This window comes from Bemisia tabaci, chromosome 4, assembly GCF_918797505.1.
Source record: "Bemisia tabaci chromosome 4, PGI_BMITA_v3".
Taxonomy (NCBI): domain Eukaryota; kingdom Metazoa; phylum Arthropoda; class Insecta; order Hemiptera; family Aleyrodidae; genus Bemisia; species Bemisia tabaci.
In genome coordinates, this window is record NC_092796.1 from 36,436,532 (window position 1) to 36,452,717 (window position 16,186).

Sequence of the window (16,186 nt, forward strand, 5' to 3'; positions counted from 1 at the left end):
CGGAGCTAGGCAACATACACAACACTCAGTGACATAGCAATATTTTTACAATGTAATTGCTACGTATTGCAACCTGTGCTACTTGGGTTATAAAGGTGAATAGGTATATTTTATTTTCCTCTGAGGAGTGTTTCAAATTTCAATTCCAATTTTTTTTCATCGACTAGACAAGGTATAAGTTAAAGCTTTCTGTAGCACGCGTCCTCTTCAAAATTTCTCGAGGAAAACGAATCTCGCAAGAGGAGTCTGGAAATCAACTCCTGAACGAGATATAGTTTTTCACAACTACACATTCGCTAAATGACATAAATACAAATAACGTCCTTTGTACGACCCAACTTTTACTTGATCTGTGTTCAAAATATTTTTTAATATCTCGTTCAGGAGTTGGTTATGGGGTTGATGCAGGACTTTCGGATCACCCTGAGTGCATGGGTTTGCAAAGAAAATAATTATTTGTTTAAAAATCAGTTTAATGATGATGATGAAAAACAGAAAGAGAGAAAAAATATTTGATTAATAGGAGTTATACAAAACTAATGGTGAAAAACTCCACCAATTCTTGAAAATTGCACATACATCATTCGGTAATATATACATAAAAAAAGCAAAAATAATTAGTAAAAAAAAGTACATAAGATTTTACATACTCGTAAGGACAGAAAGACTGGTTTCGCTGCAGAAAATAAATACAGAAAAGATCGCGAATAATTTAAGTTCTTATTATCACATAAATGCTGCATCAGTTCTTCTTTTACCGGTTGTAATGAGAAGTACCAGTGGGCAAGATTCCAATATTTAACTTTCTAATATTACTTTGCAGGATTTTTGAGCCATTGGCAATTGTTTAATTGATCAAGTTTATTTGCAACACTGCGCGAAAGATAGAACTCAAATCTACAACATACTGCATCTATATCATTAGAATTTCTACACATTAATCCTGAGAAAATAAAGATGGAGCCGAGTATGTGGTTCGTCTAAGAGCCTAAGATTATATTGATTTGGTCTTTAGATTCCTAGTTTTCCTGAATCATAATTGAAAATAAGTTATGTTACTTTTCATAAATTGAAGCAAATTTATGGAGAATCGTCTCGGGAGGAATGCAGCAAAGAAAAAAGAAAGTTTCTGTTTTTGACATGAATCTTTTCTCCAATATCCTTTAAAACTCTGGGATTATATGGGCACCTTCCAGTAAAAATATATTGAAAGACAGCAGAATGATAGCAGAGATTTTGAGACACTGGCACCCAGATTTGCCCTTTACAGACCCAGCGCTTTAATTGATGTGTGATACAGATAACAGAATTAGGTGACGATTTAGTGATTTCAGGGAAATGAAAGTACAGTTGAAAAATCAAACTAAAGTTGAAGACATAAATGAACCTTGAACTCCCATATTAGAACAAAAAAATTTCCCTGAAATGTGTTTGGATGTTTTCTTCCTTTTCTTTGGATTATAAGTTGAATAAAGGTATATTTCAAACGACTATTATTGCAAAATATTCCGTAGGCTCACTTAAAGCCTTTAACAGTGATGTCTTCCAATTATTACTGGAAATTTTTATGAGTGCAAAGAGGTCCTCAGAGAGAAAGGTCTTGCACACCACTTTTAGAGCAAATGCACTTTATGTAAGAAAAAATATTGAAATAGTCACTTGATTACAAAATAAAAAATTACATGTTACCCCAAAAAAGAAAAGAAAAGAAAAAAAAAAACGGTAACTAACTAGTGAATTTGAGGACAAGAAAGTTGAAATAGGAAATGAATGTTATCCTTTCCTCATACCTAACTTTTCTTCTCCTTTTACAGTTTGCTTAGCTCTCATGGTAAAAATTAAATCTTGGATATCTACATGGGCTATCTTTTTTTCTCGCCCTCTCCCCCCTTTTTTTTTTTTTTTTACAAGAAATCAATGAAATCAATTGAATCAGTGAGAATAAAAACACGCCAACTTGGAAAAATGAAAATATTCTGAGGATACAAAAACTACATAAAAGGTGAAGAGATTATGATCAGAGGAAACTTTTTGGTGCCGCTGCTTTGACCACTTCTGATGGCAATTTCGAAAGTTCCTTCTTTGTTTGGATGCATTTGCTCATGAGCAATATTAAATCGTAAAAAAATGAAAATCGAAAAATAATCCGATTCGATTTGTTTTAGTTCTCCTTGATTCAAATCCTGGTCAGACTTTTGACTCAATCCATTCAAGTAGATCTAACACTAGGTGGTGGATTGTTAAAAAAAAGGCGTAAAAAGTCTTCTAAAAAATCATGACATGGCTTAACAAAAAAATCCACAAGGGTGAAAAGAGGTGGCTGAATATCAAATGAAAATGCACATTCCATGCTGCGGCACTGAGCAAGAATGTTTAATTTTACTGCATGAGAATTCGGACTATTAATGATTCAATAGCTGCGTATTGAGTTATTTTCAGACTTAAAAACTCATTCCCACATCAATCAGGCTATCAGCAAATACTTCTCAAGTCGCTTGAGATTAAATCAACTGAACTAATTTATGGTAACCTTAAACAGAACAGGCAACAGTGTACAGAATGAATGCATTACAGTCTCAACATTCAACAAGGACTCAGGCGGATGGCCTACTTACAGAAATACAACACTGAAAAGAAAAGAAAGAGTATTTCTCTCAATTCAGAAAGCTTTTAGCAGCCATTTGACGGACACGTAAAATCCCTAGTAGCAATGGCAGTTGAGTCGGTCATTCTCAAAAAACTCAAGCTACAGAAATGAAATGTAAAAAAAACAGTATAAACTGTATTGATCGACCTTTTTAAATCTTAGATTTTGTAATAATGTGATTAATCAAATAATTGCTTCAATATTTTGGGGCTATAAGATTTGGAACGGGTCGGTTTTAATTTTTTTGTGTGTGCTTCAGTACATAAATAACAAAAGCTAGAATTTTATGTTGAATGCACCAAAATATAGTAAAAAAAACATGCGAAGCGCAATGTGCAATCTCTGCGTAAAAGGGGGAAAAAGATTTCCTGACATGGATATTTTAAAAGTGTTTTTAAGTGAGTCTCTGTGAAATTCACGAGAGTTTTTTAATTTATTTCTCAACAGCCAATGCCACTAAGACTGTTCAAGACTGAAAAAGTAATTGAAGATACACAATTCTAATTGTTCGGGTTTGTGGATAGTATAGGAATAGATGAAAGAGAGTATAAAAAATCGTTCCCTATGGTGCGGAGACAAGAAACAAAAAGAAATTTTAAACATCACGTAGGTTGATCTGTAGATTGCACTTTTTTCAAACTACATTAAAACTAAGTACATGCCTAATGAGTGCAACAACACGCAGGTACTGAAAAATGGCTATCTAAAATGGCTAGGTAGATACAACATAGAAATCAATAAAATGAAACTTACTATTTACACAGAAAAAAAATGAGGAATAAAACAACTTTATACAGTCGCCACATAAAACTCTTTGCAATGAAAGAGGACCGATTAATATTTTTGGGATTACTGCCAAGTTACGCCAAAACAACATGTGTTCGGATCATGATTAAGAGTTTACATTATTTGGAGATTCTTGATCATGTTTTTAGCCGCCATTTTACAATTTTTTAATAGTTTCAACCGGCTACTTAGTTTAAACCGAATACTTTTTTGGTTTCACTGGTCATAGATAAACGTTTATTGGGAATTAGTCTTAAGGTTGCATAGACAGAAACTGTTGGGAAAACTTACGAAAATTGGTCTAAAAGGGTATATATGAACAGCATTCGTCAAAAAAGGATCAAGTTTTCGAAGAGACTAGGAAAAGTACTTATCTGCATAAGAGAGCGAATTGGAGAAGATATCGTTTAGAAAATAAAGGAAACGAGTGGCAAAGCGATTTCCTCTGAAAAGGGTATTTTGATTGGACTAAGAAATCTCTATGAGACCATCAATCGTATTACAGTTTTTTTTTTTTTTTTTTTTTTCAAAAGAGGTTGGTTCTTTCAGAGTATTGCAGCTTAAACGGAGGGTTGGGAATACATGTTATTAACTTTTTGCAATTATGATCCTTTTTTCCTAGGGGAGGAAGTTGTCACTGGCACAATTTATTTAGAGTTTCTATCCTCTTTTTGCTGAGCTGTTCTCTTTGGTGACAAAAATAGGAACAAAAGTCTGGAAGCAACATAATTAAAACTGGAAAGCATAGTTACTTGCGGGACCCGACTATGCAAAGAGACATGGAGGCGAACTAGTGGTGTTCACGGAGCTTACAGTGAGTTCATATTTGATAGTTCTCTAATATTAACAAAGAAATTAGGATATTACACACAAATAACTACCTTGGTAGCAGGGAATAATAAACATTTTGTTTAAAATAGTAACATTCGAAAAATATAAGAATCCTAGAAGGAATCTTAGAATATATAAAATGGAAAACTTTTCCCCTAAATTTGTATGCCAAAACATACACTGGGAGGGTTCAGCTGTAAAATCACTTATCTCAATTGTAACGGTTCAAATTTCTTTTTAAAATCTCTACTTTTTCTTTCCTTATTTTGTCAGACGGAAAACTAATCAACTGAAATTTCCTCTGATTTTTCCTAAGTATTTCACCCTCATATTGAGAAATATTATTGAGAAATTATTTCTCTATTTCCCTACTAAAAAATAAGGAATACCTGGAAATTTTGAACTGTTGCGATTAAAATAACGAATTTTGTGAGTTTAACCATCAACTCGTACTTTAATGAGGTTTTTATTGATTTGTTTCATCGAGCTTCTACAGCATTTTTACATTTTTTCTGCAATTACTTTGCATATTATATCAATACAAAAAACCCTTTGACCTTCACAAAATTTTGGAGTCAAGTTCTTATATGGTATTCATAAGTTTAACATAATTTTTACATGAAAATCAACGGTTTTGATTGGTTTTGTTTAAAAAATTTCAAAGGGAGTTCATTACCAAATTTTTGTAAGATCATTTCAACTAGGGCAGGGATAGCCATTGAAAATTTGAAAAAAGGAGACAAATTAGATTCTAGAATAAAGTTATGGGCAGATCAAAAAATATTTCCTTGCCTCTTATGGGCAGGAAGCCAGGGAGTAATAATATAAGCTTCAGTAACAAACAGTTGTCCGCTTTGTTTCTGACCTGAGGGCTCAATCGATCATAAAACTCATGCGGTGAAACCTAACATGAGGCGAGCTGGCAAGAAAATCAGCTAGGGTAACCTCATTTTGGGAAAATGATAGATTTTTCTCGTACCTCAACATAACTGCTCTGCGTTAACTCAATTTCTAATTAAAATTCCAATGGAGGAATCAGGATATGTAGTTGATCAATGAGTAGGAATCCGTAAGTCTCTTAGAGCTGGACGTGCGAATTACAAAAGCAGCAAAAAAGCTGAAAAATGGACGCTTGAAAACACTTTAAGAGGTTCTTTTAGCAAAATTGACAAGGAACAGGACTTGATGAAACGCAAGGAATTGACGACAGTGCAAAAACATATCAATGAAAGTTGCCACTCTAAAAAAACAGACCTTGAAATTCGACTTCAGTTTGTAAAATTTAATGTTGATTCATTCTTTATTTCTTTTTTTTCAAAGTTCATTAAAAAATTACTAACACACTTTATCAACACATGCATTTTCAGTTAATTAGTGCAGCATATTTATTTTGTCAAATGTTTAATTTGAGATAAAGCAGCCAGTCTAAAATTTAAGAAAGATCATTATGCCTTTTTATTTATACAGGGTGATTCAAAAGTCCTGGACCACTAGCAACAGGCATCACTCCTGTAACTTTTGAACAAATTAAGGTGGAGATTTGAAATTTTGTGAGTGCTCCTCCGTTAAGGGAAACAAATTTTGGGACCCCCAAAAAATTAAAAGGGGTAAGAACCCTATGGTGGGAAGAACTCCACAAAGAACCCCTACAGGGGTGTTGCAGGACTTCTAAATCACAATGCATGTTGAGCCCATCTTTTCTTGGCTACCAAAGGTTCAATGAGAGTAATGATATGGATTAGCTAAAGAAGAAAATACATATTGCTACATGAGGTTAACTTACGGATGAATGTCTGGTAACCATGCAGTTTTAGAAGGGCTGTACGCATAGTGAATTTAGAATGAAAAGATATTTCAGAGGAAGCTTGTACCTTTTTTGGGATACAAATAATCATTTAAAAGTGTGCAAACACCTGTAAATAATGCAAATAATATAAAAATGACCACTGGTTGATGTGAAAAAGGCTATTGTACCGCAAAACTTTTTGTTCAAAAATGTTTTTCACAAACATTTCAGAACATAAACGGCCCAAAAATGTCGCACCAAACTAAAGCTATAATGGTTTGCGGCTTGCCATTCCATAAACGATTTAAATTAATATGCTGCAATGGACTGTACTGCTGGTAAGACCATTGAAATCTTAGATATTGATTTTTTAACACATTTTGACGGAAATGGCTATCCTGAACATTCTTCATCACTATTTTCACTACTTCCATTTGTATCTTTGGCTTTGTTTCAAAATATTGCACGACTGTTTTTACCTAAATTTTAAGGAAATTTGCACAGAAAATTCAAACTATTTTTACATGGGACAAAACCCAAACATACGAATAATATTCTGTAAGTTTCTGCTGAAACAAGCTTCAACAAGAATCTTCAGGGTAGAATGCCAATATGATAAAAATAAAATTCAGATTACATTGCACAATGTCTCCAGTTTTATCTGAGCTGATTGTTACAAAGCAAGTTACTGACAAATCCAAATTCTCAACCACACAAATATTCATCAAATCGCATTTTGGTCTATCCGTACAGCCCTGGTTTTTATATTTCCCTGTTATAACAAAATATTAAATATTAGCGAAAATTCTGTACACAATTCACACTCTGAGCACCATGCTGCACTAAGTTTCATGGCTTCTCCCAGCATTTAATCATTAGTGACAAAAAAAACAAATAATTTAGTACCTAAAGTAAGTCAAAAAGTACACACAGTGAAATGTACAGGAGAGAACATTCACGTAATCGTGAAATATTCAGGATATTTAGCTAATAGAAATAAGGCAGTGACACCGGTGAAAATGCCAATGTTTTGGAGGACTAATGCTTGAAATGCAGCTCCGATACTCTCTTTACTGGCTTCCTCTACAACTTCATTCATTTCAGGTACCTGCAAAATGAACAACAAAAGATCATTAATCAGGTATAAAAAGTAGGTAGATCAGTCTCACAAGTTAGTTACACAGTGTACATCATTAAAGCAAAAAGCTTCAAATTTTGCAAAATGCATGAAACTAGTTCAGCCTAGTTAAAGTAGCTTTGAGCCAAAAGATCAAACCACACCATTTTTGGAAAAGTCAAATTGCACAGACCTGCAATTTTATGACAGTGTTACACTGTTTGAGGTAGCTTGATGACTTCAAAATTTTCTACTAATCTAGCGATTTTACTCATAGAAGGAAGAGTGGCTGAATTTTTACTTATGACAGGATATTGGCATGGTCAGGAACACTTCCTGGTAAAAGCAAAAATAACCTTAGGTTTTCATCTGAAGAACCTCCTAAATTGACAGAAAATCAAATTTTCCTTGATACAGTTTTTCGACAGTAAAATTCTAGATTAGATAAGGCCTGAAGCAAAGATTCATCTACGTAAATAAAACTGAAGGAAAGTTTACTCTCAGTTCAACTGGTTGAAATTACTTTTGAGATGAAGTTTCACTCACCATATCAACCAGAGCAATGTAGAGGAACATGCCAGCGGCAAAACCGAAAATGTAAATATTCCATTCAATATCTCCTACTATTATTCCAATGATGAGACCGACATAACATGTGCAAGCAGACAGAAAATTATACAATAAAGCTTGTCGTATCGTCATACCCGCATTTAGAAGCACAGCAAAATCACCTGGTGGAGAAAAATACAGCAAATTAGGAGACCGTTAATGGAAATAATTAGGAAATAGGAGGGAAATAATTAATGTCTTCAAATAATTATTACTCTACATAGAGATTTATTTTGAAGCAAAGAAAAATCATTACATTTCATTTTTCCTTCAGTAAGGGGAGATTTAATTCAAAAAGTGAGACCACTTGGCCACCAATATGCAAAGCTACCATTTTGGAAATATCCGAAAGGAAGTTCTAAATTGTTTTCAAAAAAAGCCTGTTTATTAATGAGGTTCATATCTTTTGATTTAGAAACTTTAGCAACAATAAGAACCAAATAAGTACTGAATCCTCAGAGACGAACGGAGGCAGAAACTTCAAAATGACTGATCAGGGCTTTCTTTCAAACTAAATACATTGGACATCTCAGCTTAAACGTATTAGGCAATCAAGTTCTTTGTGGAAGGAAAAAATGGTTGATCAAACGACAGGCAATTATCATTAATACATACCTAGTTCGTGAGGGAATTCCTCACACATAACAGCTAAACTGATGGAGATACCAGTTAAAATACTTTGGTTGAAAGCAGTACCAATAGAAAGCCCATCGATGAAATTGTGCAGTCCATCACCAAAAATGACCATCCAGGCAACAGTAGCTATCACATTATCTCCTTTTTGGAGTCCGTGTTCGATTTTTTTTATATCTCCTGCCAAGTTCGTGAAACTACTGCAGACTTTTGGCCTCTGAAATTTTATTGAATAAATCAATAAATTATGATAAGAATACTTATAGAACTGAAACTGTTTGCAACAGTTTTGAGGGAGAGGGAGCTCAAAAAAGCTCTAAATGGAGATATTAGAACCAATGGAGAAATGTTTCTCAGAAATTAGAAAACAAAAACTAAACCACAGACAATATTGTTTGAACTTCATAGTTTAAAAAATAAAGTTATGAGAAAAAGGTACTTATACATGAGGACTTATATGTAACAATAGCGGATGTTGGGTTTTCATATTGTGAGAAAATCGCGTTTGAAGTTTTCGAAACTTTGGACTTTGCCGCCCATAGAGCTGAGAGGATTCTTGTAAAGATTTTCATGAAGAGCAACTCTTTCTGTAAAAAACACGTGTCTTATGATTTAAGTAAGTGAAAAATTGAAGGAGTGACAGCGATTTGAAAAAAATGTAACATCCGCTGTTTTTACTGAGAACATTTTTTTTGCATGAAACAAAGGGTTTGTCCGTAGTAAAGGTTTGTTCGGAAAATTCACCAGTAGGCTGACTATTAAAGTTTTGCGTCTGTCAACTGGACAAGCAAGATGGAGTGGAGTTAAGTGATTAGTCAGCTTCATGAGTTATCCTCTTGTCGTGCTTTTGTCGGAAATTTATCAAATCAATAGTAGCCTAAAGATACTTCATAAGTTGACAAGCTTCTTGACAATTCCACCCAACATAGGCACCACAAAGACAAGAACAGACAATGCTGACCCAACACATAACTTCATTCCATTTGTCTCGTTTTTTGCCATCGACAAATAAAAAATTTCTATTACTGGTCCACTGCTGATGATAAGCGACCTACACCTACACGATAGGCGATTCTTAAGGAAAAACAATTCTTAAAATAAGAGGAGGTATTTTTCTGAGTCTATTCCTGAAGAGGGAAACTTTTTTTTTCTTGAATCTTACTTACCTCTTGATGACCGAAAGAAGCTTTGATTGCTTGTTCCTGACAATCGTAGATTCCATTTTGATTTGGAGATGATAATGCACTGACGTTTTGCAGAGGAACTTCTCCATCATGCAAACTTGTCTTCTCGCATCTCTGAGGAATAAATATTGTCATAATACACTAATATATTCAAAATACACAAATATAAATTTAAAATACACTAAAATATTCAAAATAATATGGGAAACTAGATTGCCTTTCCAAAGGAATGTTCATTCCAACTTTAAACTACAAATTGACGAAATTTCAGGGCAAATTTTTTTAAAGAAGATTTTATGTATTTGATTTTACGTTCAAGGGACCCTTTAACATTTCAAATGTTCCTTTTTGTGTCCTATGGAAACAATAAATTTTCCTGCTGAGGAATTTCTGCATTATGGCGGAAGCCACATCCAGGCGAGTCACCTATGCTCCAACAATTGGCGACACAGCACATCCTGGCTGTGGCACCGACACCGTAACTGCACGTACTTGGCTTATTTGTGTTTTTAGTTGCGGTTCAGTAAACTTTTAAAATCAACGGTGAATTCAGAAATTATGGTGCCTACGGCTGCGTCTCTGTCCCGTCTAAGGAACTGAACAGTTCCAAGGGAGTCAATGATTCATAAATGAGATAATTACGCATACATGCCAAAAACAGTGAAAAGGATCCACTTTTGCGCAGTTGCTCTACCCCAGCAAGATACAATTAGAATAAATGTGAGAGCAGGGATCCTGATTTTGTATCCAAAAACAAGTGACAGGGGCAAAAAATATAATTATTATAAATTATTATTAATTATTATGTGGATTGCATTTTGCAAATAGGAATCAAAAGCACTCCAATGTTGCCAAGATTGTGCAACTCTTTACCATGCAAATATAAACTGGTCATCTAAACAAGTTTCATCTTTACTCTCAATACACTATAAATTCAAGACAAAAATTACTTTTGTAAATTTAATTTTTGCATGATTTTAGTAATTCTATTACCAAGAATGTAAATTTTGCAATTCTAGCAACATTGGAATGCACTTGGTTCCTTTTTGCAAAAGGCAATCTATACATTCTTTTACAACAAATTGTATATTTTTCACCAACAAGAGTTTCAAATCGACTCACTAAATATAAAATTTCAGAAGGGGGCTACTTTTACATGATCTAATTAAGACCTTTCCTGGTGAGTTCTATGTTTCGTTTCTCATTCTCTAGATACATACGTGCACATACCTGTTTAGCATCATTGATTATCTTCAGTAAGCGCTCCACCATGAAGAAAACCCAGATTCCCATCCAAATTGACAGAGAAATATGTAAATACTGGTGATGGAAATCACTGTCAACAAGACTGAAAGCCTGTAGAGAAATAAAGTATGATCAGTGAATGCCCGGCTTAGAAACTATCTGCTGAGCGTTTTGTTAAAAATTAACGCTCATACGGTAGTTGCTGATATGGTTACAGGTATAAGGAGCACAGTGATGATTGGTAAGTCATCAACTAATCATAAAAATGTTTCACGTTCCTAGCAATTCTAAGCATTCCCTTATAACGGCCGTTTTCTGGACCAGCTCAGCTGAATTTCCTCAATTCCGCGATTTTTTGCTTAGGGAGAGTCGATATTTTACGGAATTTATCATGATGTGGTCATTTTCGATCTTGTTTTGGGGCTAATACTGGCCCAAACATGGATTGAAGGCCGGTCCGATCGTGGCGAAAAGTGCAAGTTTTCCGGCACGATCGGCCTTCAGACCCATATTTAGATCAGTATTAGACCCGAAAAGAGACCGAAAATGACCAAATCATGATGCATTCCGTAAAACATAGATCTTCGATGAGCAAAAAAAAAAACAAACCGTTGAGTTGAGGAAATTCAGGGTCGGCCCAAAACGGCCCCTTCCGATACCCCTCCTTTGGTTTACATATGGAAACCAGGTACTTCTTCACTTCTGAAAAAGTGCTATGAATATCTATATCCTCCTTATAAAGAATCCACATAATCATTGAGCCTTAGGTTTTGACACATAAGAGAGATTCATCTCGAAGCTGTTGTCATGTAAGATCAAAAAATTTGTAATATTCTCGGTATAATAATCTGAAGAGACACCAGAGAACATTTTTTGGGGTAAAGTAGGGTGATCTAGAATAAAATCGGGTACTCGCATCCCCAAAATTGGACAATACGCTCGTTCAGATTGTTCAAAATCACGTGTATTTGAAGAGGCAATGGATTTGCTGTCAATCTACTTCCATAGGCATAACTGCAGTGCAACAACTGCATACTGCAGCGCATAACTGACTCATTGTCAAAAAAGCTTCAAAATACTTCTGTCCAGTGCTTGGTACTCACAACAATTAGTAGACTCTTGTTTGAACGAATTCTCCTACAATGATTTAAATGGGGGAGGGGGGGAGAGGGAACTTACCTGCGGAACGAGGTGAAAGAGAGAGGACGAAGAGAGGGAGCCGACAGCCAGCCCGATGAGCGACGTCAAGAGCTGTTTGTAGTACCATTTTTGCATGAGGGGCATCACGCTCACGCCCAGCAGAGAGCATAAACTTATCGCCGAAACGAACAGAAGACCAAATCCCCATACTGCAACACCAATTCACATCGAATTACAATCGTTAAATCAGGAAAATACAGTAATTCCCACAGAAAATCCACTAGACCCCAAGCCGAATGTGACCGCTTAGGGGAAGGAAGATCTCAGTCCATAAAAACTCAAAATTGATTGCAGAGAATGGACCACTAGACATAGACAAGGTACGAATTAAAGCATTCTGATACATTTCTTTAATCAAAATTCACGATTCTTACGACGAAAGTTGCTGGAATTGACTCGTAATAAAGATACTTAATTTTTCATGAAGGGAGAATTCAAACCTCCCGCTCTGAAAACGCAATGGTCCACGAGAGGCAAATCGCGCACTGAACGTTACCATGACAGTCTCCGCGATATGAAAATCTGGCAACCTCGATCTGGCTCAGCTGTAGCAAATTGTTCACACTTTGAACAATAAAGGGAGGGAAAGGAACAAAGATCGATTGAGAAGCTTGCCACACCGCTGAGAGGCGCAATTCGACTCACGTGGAGTATTGTGTTTTTTGTAACGGGGCAATTCAAATTTCCCGTGCCCAATGTACACACACACCCACACACATAAAAAAGACAAATTAAAAACGTTAATATCTTAGTTAGGAGTTGATTCCAGTAATTTTTGATGCAAGAATCGTAGTCTATGTGAAATTCTGATCATGAGACATACATTGGAATGCTAAAATTCGTACCTTGTCTAGTGAACCATTGTTTAGCGAACAATGGACCACTAGACAGGTCTGGAGTAGAGGAAAATCACAAGTTTTCTCTTCAGAATCTTACATAGAACACATTTCACACAACGGGAAGTTTTAAATTCAACTCCTAAACGAGTGATTGACAAGTCTTTTAAACACAGATCAAATGGAAGTTCGAGTATACAAACGATGTCATTGGTATTTTTGCCATTAAACCCATTTGAATTGAAAATACTTATATTTTGTTCAGGAGTTGATTTTGAGACTTCCCATGGTGTGATTCATTTTCCTTGTAGACTTTTGAAGAGAAAACGTTTATCGTTGTGCTTAGATTCATATTTTCTATAGATTCCCTGGTAAAAATTGGCAGTAGAATCTGTGTTCCAAAATACCATAGATCTACAGCCGGCTGTAAGATTTCCAATAGCTTCTATAGCCGGCAACACAATTTCTTATGGCCTTTTATAGCCGATGGCGACTAAGCAACGGCCTGGCGATAAAGTGTATGCTAAACGTTAGTAATTACGGATGCCAGGACTTGAGTTTTTGGACTACCGCTCTCTTTTTTGGCCGTGCTATCTTGATTTATTTTGCTAGGAAAACTCCGTACTTTTGAAGGATGCCTGCCATTCCTCATATGTTGGAGCGCCTTCAATTTCGTATGATACTGTGCAATACCTCTGGTGTGAAACAGTTGCTTCAAGCACCGTGGTACGCTGCGGCGCGGCGGGCAGCCAGCGCAAAACGCGCATTGGCGCCTACAAACCTAACAGGGATACTTCACGCATTGCGCAATGCGTGAAGTATCCCTGTTAGGTTAGTAGGCGCCAGTGCGCCGCCGCTCCGCTCTGTGTTAGGCTCTAATATTTAATCTCGTGGAGTCAGCGTTTTTCAACTCATGACTTTAAAATGTTTGCACACTCTGTAAGGATTATTCTCATTTTAATTGATGAAACAAAATACGTAGTAAAGGAAAATATAATGTGCGTTTTGTAAATAATAAGGTGATCCCAAACAAACTTAAGGATTAACAAAGCACACGAATTTCTAGACAATTTTTCATAGCCTTTCATAGTCGATGGCGAAAAAGCAACGGCCAGGCGATAAAGTGAAAATGAAGCCCGGCGATAGGGACTATAGCCCGGCTGTATAATTCTTTATCGCTTCGTGTAGCCTGGCCGTATGATTTTCTCCACTTTCTACAGCCAGCTATATGATTTTCTATCGCCTTCTTCAGTCGGCTATAAGAACTCCTATGGTATTTTGAAACGCAGCTCCTATCGCCAATTTTTACCAGGGTGCCCGTTTGGGATAAAAAACGCATCTCTCAGGGTTTGGAGTTCAAAGATCGTCCATATCGTCGAGTTTGCTCCGATCTCAAGCAATCACTGGAAAAAAAAAAACACATTGGATCTAGAGTCCAGACTCTTGAAAATATTGACATGAAAAAGGACTCTTGATTCAATCAGATTTAAGCTTAAATCAAAAGGAAACCCGCTCAAATTAAGAGGCTTGGTTTTTGATTTAAGCTTAAATCTGATTGAATCAAGAGTATTTTTTCTTGTCGATGTTTTTAAGAGTCTGGACTCTAGATCCAATTTTTTTCCCCCATTCAACTTCCCTGAGATGCAATTGTATTTCGGATAAAATGAAGGAACTTTTTAAAATCCCGGCGATTCTTGCCTAGGCGGTACATCAAGAAGGGCGCCGTGCCGGCCATCGTCAAAAATTAGCGATCGCTTCAAGCAACTATTTTAACTTCCCGGAGATCGAATTAATACCTAACGAAATGAAGGATATTCGTAAAACCTGTCATTTGTTCTTTGGCGGTGCACAATACGAATGGAGTGAGCTAATTTGCGGCGCGCAAGCAACTATTTTAACTCCTAGGAAATCAAATTGCATACCCGTCGAAATGAAGGCACTTTGTAAAACCGGCCATTCCCGTCTTAGCGGTGCGCTGAAAGCACCACGTTGCGCGAGTCAGCTTCTGTCTTGAGCGACTATTTTGACTTTTTGGAGACTTCACGGCTTAAAAGGAATGAAAAAAAATAACTTCGACTGCTAATTCGTAATCCCCCAGCAGTCTTGTTAATACATTGAAAGCGCATAGCAACGCAGTCTCCGGCATAGTATGCTTCAACCGCACGAGCAACTATTTTAACTTCCTGCAAATTGAAGTGCATATGCAACGAAAATAAGGAGTTGCAGTGACTTCAGTAATTCGTAATTAATAGGTGGTTAATTAAATATGTAAAAAATGAAAAAACGAAAAAAAAAAAAACCGATGGAGTCAAATAATTCATCCTTTTTTGTTCGTTTCGTTCTTCTCACTGAAGGAGTTCAAAAAATCTAAAATGAGTGGTTCCTTGAGAATCAATGTCTAGCCAGAAAAGCATTTTTTGGGCTCTAGCAGTGGCGTGACGTTGGCAAAACTGTTTTTCCTTCACTCGAATGTACATAAAACAATCGATACTTGGCGAGGCAGCTTCCCTCCTAAAATCGATATTTGTAATGGATTTAAATGGAGAAGAAACAGTACTGCAAACTTACAAAATCGCAACTGTGCCCTATTAATGCTGTACGATTAAAAGGAAGAGTAGGGCATAAAGGAGTCTGCGATATTTCGATATGGAGTCTGCCTCCTTTTTCATTTGTTTCTCGGAACGGCTTGTTGCCGACAGTTATGTCTGTCAGAAAAAAGGACAAATGAGTAAAAAGTCAGGAAATTAGGGGGGGGGGGGTTCTTACCTTCTTGGGGTGTCGGTTTTGATGACTTGCCATCGGATGGACTGTCTATGTGATCCGCGTCCTGACTTGAGCGAATGCATTTTGCTAACTGAAACAAGAGCAAAGCGGTAATATGAGTGGGCGGGGTTTATACTTTTTCCCAAATTTCAAAATCACTGATTTTTCCCTGAGTGGGAGTAAAAAGGTCACGAAAAAGTCATATGTACCACAAAATTACTGAGCAGGAGACATTCGAAGCAAAGTTTCCCCTCATGATCTTCCTGCTGGACCTGTAACGAAGCTGTTCATAAAATACATACCTGACGCTACATTTTGGATTTTCTTACCCCCCCCCCCCCTCGAAATGTATTTGTGACGTAGCTGCCTATATTGTAACACCTAAAAACAAAATCACACTATCAGAATGAAATCAAAATCATCGCATATTTTAATGGTCGCGAGCAATTGAATAAAAGTTTTCTTGCTCAGTTTTCTAAGTCCGCCCCGATGTCCTAAGATTTTCCTGATACTTCCAGGTCCCTTCAAATCCTAAACTTTTTTCGACTT

General features: G+C 36.2%; 1 protein-coding gene across 1 annotated transcript in view; it reads right to left on the reverse strand.

Annotated features, from left to right (window-relative positions):
- Positions 1-452: 452 nt before the first annotated feature.
- Positions 453-16,186, reverse strand: part of LOC109031528 (metal cation symporter ZIP14) — a 28,133-nt gene continuing 12,399 nt past the window's right edge. Inside the window, exons 2-8 of the mRNA XM_019043089.2 lie at positions 15,641-15,728; positions 12,018-12,187; positions 10,824-10,949; positions 9,576-9,707; positions 8,392-8,626; positions 7,714-7,898; positions 453-7,158 (exon numbers count right to left, since the gene is read on the reverse strand). Coding sequence (XP_018898634.2) covers positions 7,006-7,158; positions 7,714-7,898; positions 8,392-8,626; positions 9,576-9,707; positions 10,824-10,949; positions 12,018-12,187; positions 15,641-15,728 — 1,089 coding nt within the window. The 3' untranslated portion in view covers positions 453-7,005. The remainder of the gene's footprint in view (positions 7,159-7,713; positions 7,899-8,391; positions 8,627-9,575; positions 9,708-10,823; positions 10,950-12,017; positions 12,188-15,640; positions 15,729-16,186) is intronic.